This window comes from Capricornis sumatraensis, chromosome 4 (genome assembly GCF_032405125.1).
Source record: "Capricornis sumatraensis isolate serow.1 chromosome 4, serow.2, whole genome shotgun sequence".
NCBI classification, from domain to species: Eukaryota; Metazoa; Chordata; class Mammalia; order Artiodactyla; family Bovidae; genus Capricornis; species Capricornis sumatraensis.
This window is the reverse complement of record NC_091072.1, coordinates 107,982,877-108,001,962: the sequence shown is the minus strand read 5'-3', so window position 1 is coordinate 108,001,962 and position 19,086 is coordinate 107,982,877. Positions and strand designations below refer to the sequence as shown.

General features: G+C 34.1%; 1 protein-coding gene across 1 annotated transcript in view; it reads left to right on the top strand.

The window, feature by feature from the left end:
- The window catches only part of BLTP3B (bridge-like lipid transfer protein family member 3B), a 53,831-nt gene that overhangs the window by 17,557 nt on the left and 17,188 nt on the right, over positions 1-19,086 (top strand). Inside the window, exons 9-15 of the mRNA XM_068971474.1 lie at positions 2,380-2,463; positions 4,082-4,264; positions 4,793-4,911; positions 7,434-7,575; positions 11,131-11,324; positions 13,012-14,513; positions 14,834-15,009. Of these exons, the coding sequence (XP_068827575.1) occupies positions 2,380-2,463; positions 4,082-4,264; positions 4,793-4,911; positions 7,434-7,575; positions 11,131-11,324; positions 13,012-14,513; positions 14,834-15,009 (2,400 nt within the window). The remainder of the gene's footprint in view (positions 1-2,379; positions 2,464-4,081; positions 4,265-4,792; positions 4,912-7,433; positions 7,576-11,130; positions 11,325-13,011; positions 14,514-14,833; positions 15,010-19,086) is intronic.

The following is a 19,086-nucleotide window of genomic DNA, read 5'->3' as shown; positions in this document are numbered from 1 at the left end:
CTCAGTTTTCTTTATAGTCCAACTCTCTCATCTATACATGACCACTGGAAAAACCATAGCTTTGACTAGACAGACCTTTGTTGGCAAAGCAATGTCTCTGCTTTTTAATAAGCTGTCTAGGTTGGTCCCTTATAGAATAAAAGATGTTATTTAAGGAGAAAACCCCTCTGCCAAAATAGCTTCCTCATACTACAGATCTATAATCAGTTTTCTGCTATTCTAAAATCCAGAAGGGCCTGAAATTCTTTTTCATAAGTTTGTAAAGAGTTTATTTTCTGGCACAAGTTTATCTAATGAGCATGTTGCTACTTATCATCTTTATTTTACCCACTTAGTATAAATACTTGAGTTTTGCTGAAGAATTACTGTCTTTCATTACTCTGTGTAGACTTTTGAGGTGGTGCTAGTGGTAAAAGAACCCTCCTGCCAGTGCAGGAGACATTAAGAGGCACGGATTAAATTCCTAGGTTGGGAAGATCCCCTGGAGAAGGACATGGCAACCCACTCCGGTATTCTTGCCTGGAGAATCCATAGATAGAGGAGCCTGGCGGGCTATGGTCTATAGGGTCGCAAAGAGTAGGACATGACTGAAGCGACTTAGCACGCATTACTTTGTGCTGCCTCAAAACCTGCTGGCAGTGTTGTGTGTATGTACAAACACACACATACACCCTCACATACATACCATATTACTTTACTAAAAACCTGAAGCAATTTGACTCTAGGTGTTTTAAATATGTGATTGTAGTTCTATACTAGAAATTCTGCCAGGTGAGATAAATTGGAGTTAAATTAATATAGAGAGTATGTACATAGCTTTACAGTAATTTGTATTTGTTTAGTCCGTGCTGGGTTTTTTATTATTTTTATTTTAGCCTGTGCTGGGTCTCCATTGTGGTACTCAGACTTCTCATTGCTGTGGCCTCTCTTGGATTTCAGAAGTTGGAGCCTGTGAGTTTGGTAGTTGTGGCTCATGGGCTCTAGAGCATAGCTCCACAGCATGTGAAATCTTCCTGGACCAGGGATCGAACCCTCGTCCCCTGCATTGGCAGACAGATTCTTATCTACTACACCACTAGGGAAATACTGTCCGGGCTGTTTTAATATTTGATTTTTATGTTGGAGTTAAACTGACTGTTTACTTTGGATTTTTTTTTAACCTTTTAATTTTTTTCCTTCTAGTTTTATCAAGATATAATTGTCATGTAACACTGCATAAGTTTAAGGCATACAACATATTGATTTGACTTTCTTATGTTATGAAATGACCATCATAGTAAATGTAGTGCCCATCTATCATCTCATATAGACACAAAATTAAAGAAATTAAAAAAATTTTTCCTTGTGATGAGAATTCCTAGGATTTATTTTCTTAAGTTTCATATATAACGTACAACAGTGTTAATTATATGTATCATGTTGTACATTATATTCCTAGTACTTACTTATCTGATAACTATGAAAGTTTATACCTTTTGACTGCCTTTATCCCGTTCTCCCTTACCCTATCTATAACTCATGTATATGTGCAATCTAAAACACAAAATATATGAACAGACGTAACAGAATAGAAACAGTTTTAGATACTTCCAATCTTAATGTAGCTATGTGACTTTAGATAATTCACCTAAACTGCTGCTGCTGCTATGTCACTTCAGTCGTGTCTGACTCTGTGCGACCCCATAGACGGCAGCCCACCAGGCTCCCCTGTCCCTGGGATTCTCCAGGCAAGAACACTGGAGTGGGTTGCCATTTCCTTCTCCAGTGCATGAAAGTGAAAGGGGAAAGTGAAGTCGCTCAGCTGTGTCCGACTCTTTGCAACCCCATGGACTGCAGCCCACCAGGCTCCTCTGTCCATGGGATTTTCCAGGCAAGAGTACTGGAGTGGGGTGCCATTGCCTTCTCCTCACCTAAACTAGTAGATTCAATTGCTTCTTCAATAGGAGGCAAGATGGTGTAGTGTAGTGGTTGATTTCCTGGTTTCAAAACCAGCTCTGCACTTACTGGTTGTACAACCTTGACCTATTTAATTTTGTTAAGTAAACATATTAATGTTACCTGTTTTATAGGTTCGTCATGAAGAACAAATAAGTACACTTAAAAATTTTAAAACAGTGCTTGGCCTCTGGTTAGGGTTGTAAATATAAAAGTTCTGCTAACTTGTATCCTTACCTTTTAGCTTAGTACTTGCATATGATAAGGGCTCAATAAATATTTACTGATTGAATGCATTTCTTAAAATTCTTATTGTATTAACCTTGGTAACAGAGACAGTTGTCACTGCTTGGACTGCCAATGTGGTAAGTGAAATGTTTCTGATATTTGCTTAATCCTTCTTTCTCTATCTCTCTTTCAATTTCATTTTTTTTCTTTCCCCAGAGTCAAACAGACGTATCACTGGAGGGGCTATGCAACTGTCTTTTACACAGCTAACTATAGATTATTATCCTTATCACAAAGCAGGTTTGTATAATAGTTTCCTTAAATTATGTAAATCTTGCTTTTAAATTATATAGCCAATCTATTGCATTTGTTTTTATTTAATTTTTTAAGGAGAAAACAGATCAAGACACTTGATATTTTTTCCCCTGGCCAGTATCTTATGAAGAAAATATAATTGCCATAGAAAACATTCATGTAGCTTATGTTGAGGTTTATGTAGATTATTAGCAAGTATAATTGTTAGAAATTGAGAAAGATCAGAATATAGAAGACTACATTTGTACTATTTTGTTAGCTGTGACAAAAGAAAGTTATTAATATGTTTTGCATTTTAAATTATGTATATTCAAAAATAAAGTAAAGCAAAAGGGTAACAGTGATTTTAGTTAAGTTTAGGATTCCAGGTACCTTTTTTGAAACTTTTCTGTACTTTCTAAATTTCATCAATAGGTACGATTTAACAGATTCCTTAATCACATATTGATAGATACTCCCCCTCCCCAAATAATGAAAACTAAAATATGTATGTTTATGGCCAAATTAAGTAATTTGACCTTTTATCCATTTTTGCATTTTGGTGATATGTGACTTTTTATTTTTTAATTCATACAAATAAGGAAAAACAGATAGCTATAAAGAATTTTCTAGGACTTTTAAAATATGATCAAATTTTTCTCTTCACAATTTCAATTTTCCAATATTTTTCATTTCTGTGTCAGTACCTGATAGAATTTAAAGGTTGTGCTATTTAGAGTTTTGTTTGAAGGACTTTGTGTTGCTTTGTCTGTCCTCCTGATTCATTGGTTACTTACATATATTGAATATAATTTTTACCATAGAAATCTTTCCTATTTGCAAGGTAAAACTTATAGTCATAAAGTAGATTTTATTTTCTTAACCCTTTTACCTAGATATTACTTCTCTTAATTGCTACAGAAAAACCTAATAATCCTGATTTAAAATTTTTCCTCCAAAGATATATGTATATATATATATATATATATCAGTATATCAGCAGTTACTTTACAACACGTCTTTGATGAAGAATCTTTTTTTCTCTATGGTATTTTCCAGGATTCTATCTAATGGGGTTATGCCAGGTGGGTGAGCATTCAATGGAGGTTGACCGCCAGTGCTGCTTCTTATTGAAACTTTGAGTGATGGTCTGCTAAGCCTGGGTTCTAGATACAAATCCTCCCAGGTTATTTTCTTTTAATACTCTCTCAATTCTAAATATTTTACTCATATTTTATAGGAAGATTAATGTCTGTAGTCGGTGAAAACTTCAAATTTATTGAAAGATTAAAGAATCCCTTGAGAAAATAAATATATTACTATAAACTTTCAGTTCAGTTCAGTTCAGTTGCTCAGACTCTCTGTGACTCCATGGACTGCAACACACCAGGCTCCCTGTCTATCACCAACTCCCAGGGCTTGCTCAGACTCATGTCCATCGAGTCGGTGATGCCATCCAACCATCTCATCCTCTGTCATCCCCTTCTCCTCCCAACTTCAATCTTTCCAAGCATCAGGGTCTTTTCTAGGGAGTGGAGTTTCAGCTTGAGCATCAGAAGCTTTGCTATAATGGAATATGTGAAAAGTGTATTTTTCAGTGAAATACTTGTTATTCATTTTACAGGAGATAGTTGTAATCATTGGATGTATTTTAGTGATGCAACCAAAACAAAAAATGGATGGGCCAATGAGTTGTTACATGAATTTGAGTGCAACGTTGAAATGCTTAAACAGGCTGTAAAGGATCATAATGTAGGTTCACCTCCTAAATCCCCAACACATGCCTCTCCCCAGCACACACAAACAGGTATTTTACCTATAACAACATTATGTCATTCCCCTAATATTAATTGTGTGTGTGTATATGTGTGAATGTGTGTGTATGTTCACCATATGGTATTTTCTGTAAATAAGTATTGTGTTTAATTAATGTCTAGAACACCTGTACCTCATTCAGATCATAGGATTATAAATAAAAGCACTTTATAAATTAATATAACTAATAGAAGTAATACCCCTGTAGAATATTACAGACTCCTAAATGACAGGTAGATTTCTCTTTTTAACAGGAGTTCTACTAAAAGTTATTGTATGAGAGTTTCTTAAGTGTGATAGAAGTATGATTCCCATTTAAAGAACAGTCATCACAAATAAGAAAGTAATCATCATAACAACTTACATTCTTGTATCAGTTTATATATAAAGTGTTTCCACATATGTTATCTTGTTTGAGAAATTAGGGTTCATCTGTATTTCTAGTAGCTGATTAACAATAGAAGAGTGACTGTTGAAAATAATTTTACTCTAAATTGAAAGGAATTTTTGTTTCCCACAGAGAAAGATTCAGCTCTGAAAGGGGCTTCTAAAAAGCCTTCAGCGTTATCTCAACAATCCAAAGTGAAGTTAATGTCTAGTTCTGTTGTAGTTAGACTTGCTGATTTCAATATATACCAGGTATGTTTTATTTTTTAAATTAAATCTTCTGATAAACACCGTTAGTATCTCCTGCAAGCAGCTCTTATAAATTGTGCCACCATTTTATTTATAAATATCTTGACCAGCTTTGTGAAATGACTAAATTAGAGTAGAAATACCAGTTCGTTGATTTTTGTTTGCATGGCTACCCAGAATTAGGCAGAATGTGAGGTTAAGTGCTCAGTTTGCCATACTGCTAAGTCTGCACAAGACTTCTGACTCCAACCATAGGTTTTCGGATTTCCCTGAATGGCCCACGGCTTTGAGAATTCACTAGAAAAACTCACAGAACACACTCAAATCAGTTATGCTCAGTGTCTCATTTATTACAGGGGAGGGATATAAATTAGACAATAGGAAGAGAGCCTAGAGTGAAGTTTGAGAGGGCTCCAAGTTTAGAACATCCTTGCCTCCCAGGATGAACATTTAATAATATGCATGAAATATTGCCCATGTAGTTGAATTCAGTCTCTATGGGTGGACTTGATTCCAGATGACACAAGCCTTCACCCTCTAAATACCACTAAGACTATCAAGTGTGGTCAGTCCCATTCTGAGTCATTTTGTAAAGCATGTACTATCAGTTGTGGTCTCAGAGGTCTTCCATGAATAGGAAATTCCAAGAGTTTAGAATTAGCTCCTAAGAGCAGAAACAAAGACCAGACAGACCTCTCTTTGGAGGCCATATTCCATATTACACAAAGGTCTTCATGGAGGAAACTAAAATACAGTTTTTGCTTAATCAAACTAAGTATTGGTTATCCTGTGAATAATACTTTTAGCTAAGAACTCTGTCCCATTTATACTAACAGTATTATTCAGGCTGTAATTATACAACATGGTCTGACATCCCAATCATTAAGACCGATACAATAGGGACATGACCCTTTTTTTTTTTAATAAAGAATTTCAAGTATAAATTATTTGTGAATTATTCTGGTATATTTTGATAAGTCTATGTCTTTGAAACTTGGTTTTATCTGAAAAGTTTTCATTTTACTTAGTAATTTATGACTGGGGCCAGTTTTGCTCTGCAGGGGATACTTGATGATGTTTAAGGACAGTTGTCACAGCTGGGGAGTGGTTGTCACATCTGGAGGGGGTTGCTGCTGATGTTTAGTGGGTAGAGATAGTGATGCTGCTGAACATTCTACAGCCCCCACAGCAAAGAATTATCTGTCCTCAGATATCAATGATGCCAGTTTGGAGATGCGTTGATGTAAGAGTTATATTCTTATTGTGCAATTGTTTCTTTCTTAGTATTCTATATGTAATGCATTATATTTGAATAAGTTCATATGGAAATGGGGAAGGAGGATCACCCATAATCCAGTATAATTAAGGATGAAGTATAATAAAGAAATCCCACATATACAGAGAACCAAAATAGAGCAAAAGTAACTGGAAGAAAATAAGATAGTATGTTCATCCCAATTTGAAAAACTTTTTAACTGTTAAAAGAAAAAGGAAAAAACTATTATCTACTAAAATAACTTGACACTCTAGAGTTGAAAAGAATTTTTTTCCATGAGTACATAGAAAAACTTATTAGATAGTATAAGGGACTGACTTAAATTTAAGAAGACTGTACAGATACTCAGAAGGTTTGATTAGCAATTTATAAAAAGGAAACAAACCAGTGAAGAGTATCTACTTTGTGTGAGAAATATACATGTTTGTTGAATGAACAAAAAAGTAATAACTTTGAGGTACATCCCTGGGTCTGCTAAGCAAGCATAAATAAATGAAATTGATAAGATGCTATCTGTTGAACTTTGGAGAGATTTGTATACATGCTTTTGATGTAATTATAATTAGCTGTTTTGTGGAGAGCGAAAGATGTGTAACGTGAATCTTAAAACTAATAGCTTTTTTGGAAGAAAGCTCAGACTGTTTGACAGGAGCATTCATAGTTGTACTGTTATTTTTAAATTTTTATTGTGGTAAAATATACATAACATTTATCATTTTAGCCATTTTTAAGTGTACAGTTCATTGACATTAAGTATATTCCCATTATTGTGTGATTATCACCACTGTCCATCTCCATAATTTTTTTATTATTCTAAACTAAAGGTCTTTATATAGTTATATTATTTTTCATAATAATGAATTATAGTAGAGAATTATTATGAAGTACGTAGTTGGGAAGTAGTCTAGTCTTTAAAACTTGAATCTTGTCCTGACTCTGCCATTTATATATTTATACTGTCTTACAGAAATATTTTGTTGTTGTAAGCCTCAGAGTAGTAAATTTGCGAAGAAATTTGAACAGAATTGAGTTTGTAATTGATGAGAATCCAAAGAGGTTATGGTTTTATAAGTTGTTTTGTATTATTTTAAAAGAGTTTAATGTGAAATTAAATATATAATAAAGATTACAGTGGCAGTTAATTATTGGAAATAGTTTTAAGTGTTTGAAGTGATGTTTGTGTTGCATAAATCTTTGGTGGAAAGGGCTTTGTTTAGTGTTACTTCAATAAACTTAATTTCTTTTTTAGGTCTCTACAGCAGAACAATGTCGATCTTCCCCTAAAAGTATGATTTCTTGCAATAAAAAATCCCTGTATCTTCCACAAGATATGTCAGCTGTCTATATAGAGTTCACAGAGTACTACTATCCAGATGGGAAGGATTTTCCAAGTAAGAGCATTTCCTATTTTGTTTTTATTTGTTCATTACTCATGAAGATTTTTTTTTTCATTCTAAGTTTTTGAGTTTTATAAATGTGAAAAAAGAAAAACAGAAGTCTATTGTTCTTTACCCTTATAATCATTGCGTTTTGTACATAACTCTAGTATAGCATTTTTACATACTTATTATTTGTTTCTGTGTTCTTTTTCCTTACTAGCTTGTAGCATCCTTCATATTAAGAACTGTGTAGTATTCATGCTTAATTTTATTCCTGTGGTTTGACTCATTTTTGTTCTTAGCAGCTGTTGTTCAATGAAGGAATGAATGAAAGTTAGATTATTTGTAGAATAAGATCAATGTTTTTTCTTCAGTAAAATGCATTTATATTTCATTTATATAAAACTATATTTCATTGAAAAATGAATGATGAAGTTCCCCATTTAACTGTAGAGAATTTGGGAGGATGGGTTTTGATACCTAGATGTATACCTTGGACAACTTTTAGCACTTGTCTTTAGTTAGAAACATTGAATTACATGAATTTTTATTTGTAAGCTACTTTATGACTGTACATTTATGTTCTTTGCTATTGTCTCAATTCATCTGATTCTTCAAACAAAAATTTGCCATTGTTTATGTGGTACCTTTTTCATTATTTCAGTTGAAAATCATAGTTGAAAAAAGGTGTTTAAATGAAATGGGTTATGTTATTTTTAATTTTAAGTGGGTTAATTTTTAAGTAGAACTCCAAATTCTCTGGCCTACTTAGCCCATTTGTTTATTATTCACTTAATATAGGTTTTTAGTTTCAAAGGGAATTTCTGATGCTCATGCCTTTTTTGTAAAAAAAGAAGATATCCTGGAAATTACTTTGAAAAAAAAAATATCAAGCTATTTTATTTCAATCCTCATTTGTACCAATTGTTTAGGATCTAATCCTCACCATCTTCATGCTTTTCAATGGTCTTTTTGTATGTTTCAAATGTGTTTTCTCTTCTACCTTCTTGACAGAAACTGTGAAAATTAAGATAGGTTAAGGCATTTGCTCAGCACCTCATAAAGAATAAAGTGGCACAGCTGAAACTCAAGTATAGGTTTTCTAAATCAAAATTCTTCCCACCCCGTCCCATCCTCACCCCCAAATTGTATTTCACTGTCCTCTAGTTGTTTGCAGTCATTTATCTGTAATTGGATAATCCCTTTGTTTCCAACACCCCCCATTGTTTTCCTTAAATAATGTCTCATTCATTGAACTAGTAATTTTTCTTCAGAGTAAAGCCTATAGTTTCCAAGATTTCTGACTTCTAATCTACATTTATTTTTATCAGTTTTGTTAATGTGCACCAGGGGAATTAAAATATTCTATAATCTATACATTTTCTTCTGATAAAAATATAAAATACCTTCACAGCAATTTGAATCTTAGCCCCCTAATATTTAGGAGTGAAACTGGTTGGTTATGTTTAACTACTTTTAACTTTTTATTATGGAAAATTTCACATATATAGAAATAAAGAACATAACATTGAATCCCTATGTACAGGGAGGGATTCATTTGCAGTTCTCACATTTCATCTTTCTGTTAAGTGCTCCAACTTCAAAAATATATAATCTTTTTTTATAATTATAAATATAATGTGCATTCATTATATATTATATATAAAGAACACCCCCCCCCTAAAAAAAAAGAAATATGCCAGTGAGCTTACAATTTAGAGAGAACTTCTGCTAATAAAAGTGTATCAGTTTGCTAACACTGCCATAGTAAAATACTACAGACTGAGTGGTTTAAATGACAGAAATGCATTTCCTCATAGTTCTAGAGGCTGGAATTCTAGGTCGAAGTGTTGGCATGGTTGTTTCCTCAGAGACCTCTCTTCTTGCCTTCTAGATGGTTGTCTCCTCACATCTTTCCTGTGTGTGTGTCCGTTTTCTAATCTCTTCTTATCACACCTGTCATATTCGACTAGGGCACACCCCTATGAACTCATTTCGACCATAATTAAGTTTTTAAAAGGCCTGTCTCCAAATACAGTTATTTCTGAGGTATTTGGAGTTAGAACTTCAGGGTGCCTATTTTGAGGGGATGCATTTCAGACCATAACAGTGAGTATAGTGTTATTAGTCCTGTTTTGAATGTGTGCATTTGTTTAACATATTTGATTTACATTCTGACCTTTCCCCTTAATGATCCTAGTTTTCTACAAGTTTATTTTAAGTATCTTTAATAGCTATGTAATAACCTATCTCATAAGCAGACCCCTGTTAGAAACTGCATATAGATCTTTTTACTGCCTAGTGTACTAAGTTTCTTCCTCTGTCTCAGATCTGCGGTCAGAGTTCTTCTGTTCTTCTCAACTACATTTACTCTCTAGTTCTCTCTATGGCTGCCATTATCACTAATCTATATTTGAGATTCCCTCTCCTTTTTTCCCCTCAACGTGATTGCCTCAGCAGCCCACCTCCTTGCTATCCTAGAAGATAAGCACCTCCACATCCCTGATAAGATGTCTCTGTTGTACTTTAATTTTTCTCCTTTCATATATGTCTCTTGTAATCATCCATGAACTTTTAAAGGAAAGATTTGTGACCTTTTATATATTCTTTGTGCCTAATACAATACACTTAATGTAGCTGGCTTCTTTGAATCTGCTGAAAGAAAGTAAATGAATAAAAGAAAAAACATCCTCTTCAAGACATTGTTACAATGTCATTTCTCTACTGGTATCTCACACCTTGTGGTTATTTTCCTTAAATTAGCATAGTTTAAAAGTTCTAGATATTCATACTGTTTGCTTTGGTAAAAGTGAATAGGTCTGAAATTTTGGAATAAAAGATCTTCACCAAAATACTCTGAAAATGATAATGGCTTTTATGCAGCAATAGATACAGATTTCAGGGAGTGATACACTCTAATTATGAATATTCGTTTAACATAAATTAGCACTAAAACATTTGTTCAACCCATAGGAGTCCAATGTTTTGGAGGATCTATGAGTGTATTTGTTTGATTATTCAAGACATACTTGATTTTTTACTTGGCACCAGATACTGTTCTAGGCTTAGGATTAAGTGGAGAATAAAACTTGTGTCTCACTTATCACTTTCATAAGAAGTTAGTCATTAGGCTTGGTCCTTTCATTTTAGAGAATTCAGATTAAGTCAGATAGTAAATCCTTGTAGAAATATGTGACTGAGGATCACAACTTTGATGTGATCCTTTGATACTTTGAGCAAGAAGGTAAAATTTTTGAAGTTTGCTTCTTGGTGACTGTAACATTAGGAAAAGAAATCCAAACAATACCTCTTATTTATGCAGTCAGATTTAGATCAAACTGTATAGTTTTCTATTGGTGAAGCATTGAAGATGTTTCCTGTCTCTCCAGACATGTTTGCTACCATCCCCTTCCACATATAGTATCACTTAAATTTTGTAAATAACATTGTAAAACATTTTAATGTTAATGTGGAAAGAATAAAGCTTAAACATGTATTTTCTGTTCTCAGGGAAGATTTAGAACTATTGGTTTATTAAAAATCTTTCTAAATTTTTTTTCTCTACAGTTCCATCTCCCAACCTTTATAGCCAGCTGAATGCACTACAGTTTACTGTGGATGAAAGAAGTATTTTATGGTTAAATCAGTTTGTGTTGGATTTAAAACAAAGTCTTAATCAATTTATGGCTGTGTACAAGTTGAATGACAATTCAAAATCTGATGAGCATGTTGATATTCGAGTCGATGGCTTAATGCTAAAGGTACCATATAAACAAGTGGCTGTGAGAATAAAACCATTTTTACAGAAGAAAAGTTAACAGCATTGTAATTTCCAGGATTTAAGATGGGTACTCAAATATAAATCAACTTCTCTGCAATCTTAATTTTAATCTGTTTTCAGTTATAGAAGCTTTAAGGGACTGCTTCCTTTCTCTTCCCCATTCCTTCTTTCTCTACTTTTCTTCTTTTCTTATTTTTTCCACTGCTCATCCATTTGGAGGTAAGCAGTAGAAATAAGTTATTTTTTCTTCATAATCTGTTTTATTTTTGGCTACACTGGGTCTTTGTTGCTGTGCTCAGGCTTTCTCTAGCTGCAGTGAGTAGGGTCTACTCTTAGTGAGGTGTGCAGGCTTCTCAGAGTGGTGCCTTCTCTTGTTCCAGAGGGTAGTTTGTAGGCACACGGGCTTCAGTAGTTGCAGTGTGTGGGCTCAGTAGTTGTGGCCACAGGCTCTAGAATGTGGGCTTCAGTGCTTGTGGCACGTGGGCTTAGTTGCCTGGCAGCACGTAGAATCTTCCTGGACCAGGGATTGAACCTGTGTACCCTGCATTGACAGGTGGATTCTTAGCTACTATACCACCTGCTGCTGCTAAGTCGCTTCAGTTGTGTCCGACTCTGTGTGACCCCAGAGATGGCAGCCCACCAGGCTCCCCCATCCCTGGGATTCTCCAGGCAAGAACATTGGAGTCGGTTGCCATTTCCTTCTCCAATGCATGAAAGTGAAAAGTGAAAGTGAAGTCGCTCCGTTGTGTCTGACCCTTAGCGACCCCATGGACTGCAGCCTACCATGCTCCTCTGTCCATGGGATTTTCCAGGAAAAAGTACTATACCACCAGGGAAATCCTAAATGTCATTTTTTCACCCCGCTTCTTACCAGAGCTGATAAAAATTTTTTAATAAGGGTAAATAATACAGTGAAGTTTTAAAATTGTTTCTGGGCTTTATTTGTTGCATTTATTCTGTTATTAATATCTAAAGATAATAGAAAGTTCCTTTTTATTGCCACCAAGTAGTTGATAATCAGAGTTCCATGGATATTTGAACTTTAAAGGAAGGAAGCTAAAAAAAATAGTAGTATAGTTTGAACTCTTTGTTGTAAGTATTTTGAAGACTGGGCTTTATTATCTGTAGAAAATAATTTTACTAAATAGTTTGACCTATACTCCTATGTTATTTTCTTAATAGTTTTCTCCCAAATAAATGGCTCAAATGACAATTATCCAGTCATTCCATTTACTTATCTAGTCATCTTCCAGATCACTTGAATTTAAAATATTATGACAAAAAATTCTCTTTCCAAACTTGGCACTTATATACTCAGGGCATAAATACATACACACTCAGGGCATAGTAAGCATTTAATAATTGATTTACTTGACTTAATTCAGTTTTGTCCCTTTTATTTTGTGATAGTCTACAAATATGTGTGTTACGTATATCTTTCATTGTGTTTTTTTTTCCCGTTTGGTTCTTTTCTTAGTTGTTAATCATTTAAGCCTTTTCATTTGGTTTAATCAAATTTGGGGGAAGAGAATATTTTATGTCAGGATAAAAAAATAGTGTTTTGGGGAGAAATGTCAAAAAGGATTTCTGTGCTGTCATATTATTTTATCTTCAAGCTGTGTGGATTTGTAAGTCAGGCTAGATTAGTTTTTTTTTTTCTCTTCTAGTTTGTTATTCCTTCTGAAATGAAATCTGAATGTCATCAAGATCAACCACGTGCAATTTCTATTCAGAGTTCTGAAATGATTGCTACAAATACAAGACACTGTCCAAACTGTCGACATTCTGATTTAGAAGCTTTATTTCAAGACTTCAAAGATTGTGATTTTTTCAGTAAAACATATACCAGTTTCCCCAAATCTGGTGACAATTTTAATCTTCTGCATCCAATCTTCCAGAGACATGCTCATGAACAGGATACTAAACTGCATGAAGTTTATAAAGGCAATGTTACCCCCAAGTTGAGTAAACACACTCTTAAAACCTCTGCTGCCACGGATGTTTGGGCTGTGTACTTTTCTCAATTTTGGATAGATTATGAAGGGATGAAAAGTGGAAAAGGAAGACCAATAAATTTTGTAGATTCTTTCCCTCTTTCCATCTGGATTTGTCAACCAAAAAGGTATGCAGTGTCACAAAAATTGCTGCAGACTTGTAATCAAATCTCTCTAAATACATCACAAAGTGAGTCTAGTGATCTGACTGGCCGATGGAAGCGAAAAAAGCTCTTGAAGGAGTATTACAGTACAGAATCTGATCCCTTGACCAGTGGTGATCAGAAACCTTCTTCAGATACATTTTTAAGATTTTTTTCACCATCATCAGATGCAGATATTCATGTCCTGGTTCACGTTCGTAAACATGTCAGTATGCAAATCAATCACTACCAGTATTTGCTCTTGCTTTTCCTCCACGAGTCACTTATTTTGCTTTCAGAGAATTTAAGGAAAGATGTAGAAGCTGTGACTGGCAGTCCAGCTAGTCAGATGTCTGTTTGCATTGGAATTTTACTTAAAAGTGCAGAAGTGGCTCTTTTGCTACATCCTGTGGATCAAGCAAATACTCTTAAGTCTCCCGTCTCTGAAAGTGTGAGCCCAATGGTTCCGGATTATCTGCCTGCAGAAAATGGGGAATTTTTGTCTTCAAAAAGAAAACAAGTTAGTAGTGGAATAAATCAAATTAGAAGTGTAACTCTTAATCATATGTCAGACAACAGATCTATGAGTGTTGACCATAGCCATGTCCCTATGAAGGATTCTTTGCTTTTTAAATCAGCTAGTGATACAAATCTGCAAAAAGATATTTCTTTCCCGGATTATTTATCAGATAAAAATTTAGGGAAAATAAGCGAAGATGAAAGTAGTGGACTTGTTTGCCAAAGTGGCTCAGGAGAAATTGGATCAGAAACAAGTGGCAAAAAGGATTCATCTTACACAGATTCAAATAGTGTCTTAAACTACGGAGAAGATTCAAGTATACTGTCATTTGATGATGGTGGTAATCAGAACATACTTTCAAATAGTTTAACTAGTAAAAGAAGTGAAACCATAGAGTCGATCTTTAAGGCTGAAGATTTGCTTCCAGAAACAGCTTCACTCTCTGAGAATGTGGAAATCAGTAAAGAAGAAGCACCCATCATCAGAACGCTTAAATCACAATCATCCTTCAGGTAATGACTTACTCTTGGATTTGGATTGGGAGTTTGTTTAATTGTGTATGTTTGTGTGTTGTGTGCATGCACACAAACACACAAGCATGTGCATGAGCTTATGAGTATCTTTTGGCTTTGGACAGAAAACCATGAAAAATGAGGCATTGTTAAAATTAGCACATGGAAAAATAAGTTTTTCAGAATATGAAAATACTTTGAGCTTATCCTTAGATAATATAATTTTAAAACTTTGTGTATATTATATATATATATATTTTTGACATATTCTTTCATTCCATTTATGTGATGATTTTCTGATACTTTTGTTTTTTTAACAGTGGAAAACCTAAGGAACGTTGCCTACCCAACTTGGCTCCACTCTCTATTTCTTATAAGAACATGAGAAGAAGCCCCTCACAAACCTCACTGGATACCATTTCACTTGACAGCATGATATTGGAAGAACAGCTATTAGAAAGTGATGGAAGTGATAGTCATATATTTTTGGAAAAAGGTAAAGCAATTCAATTTAAGAATTTATATACACACAAATCTTAGAAGTGCCATTTAAGGTGTTTTTAGTTATACTCAGTAATCAGTCATAGCCTAAAAAATCTATACACACATACACACACAATACAAAGAACATTGTACTTAACTTCCTAATAGTTGTTCTAGTGCATCTTTTGACCAGATACTCCTTCCTTTTTATGGACGACGTATAGCAGTTATTTATATATAGTCATTTAGATCATAAAGTTATTTATATATAGTCATTTAGATCATTAATGCTACTAGCCTCTATCACAGGGACCCCTGTATCTGGAATTTGATTCAGTTCAGTTCAGTCGGTCAGTCGTGTCCGACTCTTTGCGACCCCATGAATCGTAGCACGCCAGGCCTCCCTGTCCATCAACAACTCCCGGAGTTCACTCAGACTCACATCCATCGAGTCAGTGATGCCATCCAGCCATCTCATCCTCTGTCGTCCCCTTCTCCTCCTGCCCCCAATCCCTCCCAGCATCAAAGTCTTTTCCAATGAGTCAACTCTTGCATGAGGTGGCCTAAGTACTGGAGTTTCAGCTTTAGCATCATTCCTTCCAAAGAAATCCCAGGGCTGATCTCCTTCAGAATGGACTGGTTGGATCTCCTTGCAGTCCAAGGGACTCTCAAGAGTCTTCTCCAACACCACAGTTCAAAAGCATCAATTCTTTCTTTGGTGCTCAGCCTTCTTCACAGTCCAACTCTCACATCCATACATGACCACTGGAAAAACTGTAGCCTTAGATGGGCTTAATTTGCATGATGGATTCTCAACTATGACTGTAATTTTTCCAGTCTATGTGTTCTATGATTGTAATTTTTCCCAAATGGATCTATGTGGTTCTGTGACTGTGGTTCTATGACTGTAATTTTTCCAGAATGGATTTTTGAGTCCCATAACCAGAATTCTCCTTCATACATGATAGTGTATGATGGAACTACATGATTCCCCTATTTTATTCAGAAGCAATGAATGCCCCAGTACAGACCATTAGGAATGACTTAGTATTAGACACATCCCCATCACTGAGACATTGGGGACTTTGTGAACAGGAATAAAACCGTGGACCGTAGCCAGAAAATAGTTGCCTGTACAGACCTTAAAGTTTAAGAGAGGCAAATATGAATTACTTTGCATATGAAGAGTAAAAGCCTATTGATATAGTTGAAAACAGCTTAGGTTAGAAAAGCTCATAGCTTTAGAAACTGAAGCTTGGAGAAATTAATGTCCAGATAAGTAATAGAGGCAGATTTGGATCTCAGTTGGTCTGACTCAGGAACCTAAGCTTTCAACCAACCAGTATGCTATGCCAGCAACCCAGACTTGGGAAATGATTACTATATGTAAACAAAAAGCCCTTTTGTAGCCCATTCACAGTAATCTTCCCAGCATACTTTACCAGTTAAATATAGATGAGGTACTGATAGGGGTCATAGAAATATATTCTCGATTCAGATAGCTCTATTTCCTAGTTCCCTTGCCCCCTTTATGGCTTAAGATTGTACTTTAATAGAAGATTTCTATTTTGTGATCAAATGATGCTTCTACAGTGTTCCTATAGAAAACATCTCCATTTATTCTCAGAAAGTATCAGTGATTTTCTTATTTCTGAAAATTAAATAATAAAAGTGACTACCACTCAATGTGGAAAATTTGGAAAATATAAACTACAATTTGGAGAGTAACCCAAAAGTCCCACAATCTAGAGATACCAATTGTAATTTATTTTGTAAATGTATATATATATATATTTCCATACATGTATATATAGTATCACACCATATATATGGTTTTCAGCCTTTTTTTTTACCAGTTTTAAATTATTAAATTTTCATAAGAATGGACCCTGACTTTTTAATTGTTTCCCTGATACTGGATATTTAGATTGTTTTTATTTTTTTTCACAGCTATAAGATGCTATAATTAGTATCATTGTTCATAAATTTTTATCTTCATTTCTAATAACTGTCTTAGAATAGATTCTAGCTGTAGACTGTTCTTAGGATGTTGAAAAATACAAAGGCATTTGATTTTATGTGTAACGCTTAAATGATGTATGACTGTGTATTCATAGTTCTCTTTAACTGTAATAATTTTCTTTCTATTAAAATTATTTTCATTAGGAAAAGACTTATTTTTTCTGTGTTTTGTTTTAATTTTACAAGAAATATATGAGTTCTTTCTCATTTAAGGAAACATCAGATGTTATGGAAATATCTAGAGTAAAAATTTAAGGTATCACTGTAATACCACCATTACTCTGCCCTTGATACCATTCCCCATTCTGGAAATAGCCACCACTGACTTTTGGTATATATAATTCCAGACATTTTTCTTTGTGTTTTTATATACATGTTTGTATGTGTACATGGCTTCCTGATGGCTCAGATGATAATGAATCTGCCTGAGGGTAGGAGACCCAGGTTTGATCCTTGGGTTGGGAAGATCCCTGGAGAAGGGAATGGCTAACTACTCCAGTACTCTTGCCTAGAAAATTCTGTGGACAGAGGAACCTGGCAAGCAACAGTCCATGGCGTCACAAAAAGTCGGACATGACTGAGTGACTAACACTTTCATTTCACTTTCATGTATGTTTCCACATATGAATACTAACATATATATACACACACACACACATTTACATACACATATATATTGTGAATTTGTATTTTTGAATATATATACATATTTATAAATGAACAAACCCATAGCTGTACTGCCAGCCCGCCACAAATTTCAAACTAGTCTCCCCAGTTTTTTTTCATTTCATAGGCAGAATATTCTTTTAAAATATATATATTATCATGTCAATTTCCATTTTAGTCCTGATAAGTTTTAACTGCTATAAGGCTGTTAATTTAAAAAGAAACTTAATGTTACTGACAATGTTCTGTGTGACCTGGCCCCAGCTTACATTTCTGCTGTTTTCCCATGTGCTTACTACACTTAAGTTGTACTGTAATATTTACTATACAGTATATATCAGTCTGTCATCCTCTTCACTATGACAAATTTCCTCAGTCTTTCTAAAATAGTCTTTTTTTCTTTCTTTTTACTTTATCCTAAATATTATTTTATTAGTGAAATTTTCTTAACCTCTGGCAGTGTTAGGAACTCCCTGAGAAATGTGGGAATTTATTCATACTACAGTTTTATTTATATGCATTTCTCTGACCTAAAAATCATTTTATTTATCCATTCAATAGGTAATTTATTGAACACCTACTTGCTTTGTCAGGCACTGAGTTAGAACCTGATTATATATGGTAGTAAATATAATAAAAATTATTACAAAGAAAGATAAATACTATATGATTTCAAACATATTGTGGGTTATATTTTTTAAAAACCAACATGAAAACAAAGCCAAAACAAGTTTATAGATACAAAAACAGATTAGTTGTTACCAGAGGGCAAGGGGATGGGGAAATGGTCAAAATGGATGAAGGAGATCAGTTTTATCATTATGGATGGTGAACTAGTCTTTTGATGGTGCACTTTGTAGTGTACACAGATGTCAAATTATAAAGTACATCTCAAAAAAAATTTTTTTAACAAGCTGCTTGCAAGTTACATTCAGCAGAATGTTCTTTCAGTGAATGAAAATGATACTCATTCCATAATGCATTTAGTGAAGTGTTGTGAAGACTTATGATCAAGATGTTTATAACAACAACAAAGTAAAGCTTTGTAAAATGTTATCATGTAAGCAAAAGGGTTTGGAGAATGACTAACTTGATTGTTTTGTCGTTCAGTGAATTAATCCTTGAAATCATTTTTAGAATTATTAACTTTTCTTTTTTTTTTAACATAAAGTCAGAATCCAGGCATGATTGAAGTGAAAAAAAAAAATGAGGCTTTGTTTTGTGTCTTTGGCTCTTCTCATTTTTCTAGATTCATTTTCATTTCAATAGTTCTTTTTTATGGTATTTCTAAAAAGTGTTGATTTGTTATGAACACAAATTTTAAAAAATTATCTTTTATCACAGGGAGTTTGAGAAATATTGAAAAAGAGCACATTGAGGAATTAAGGCAGGTTGGTAAGGA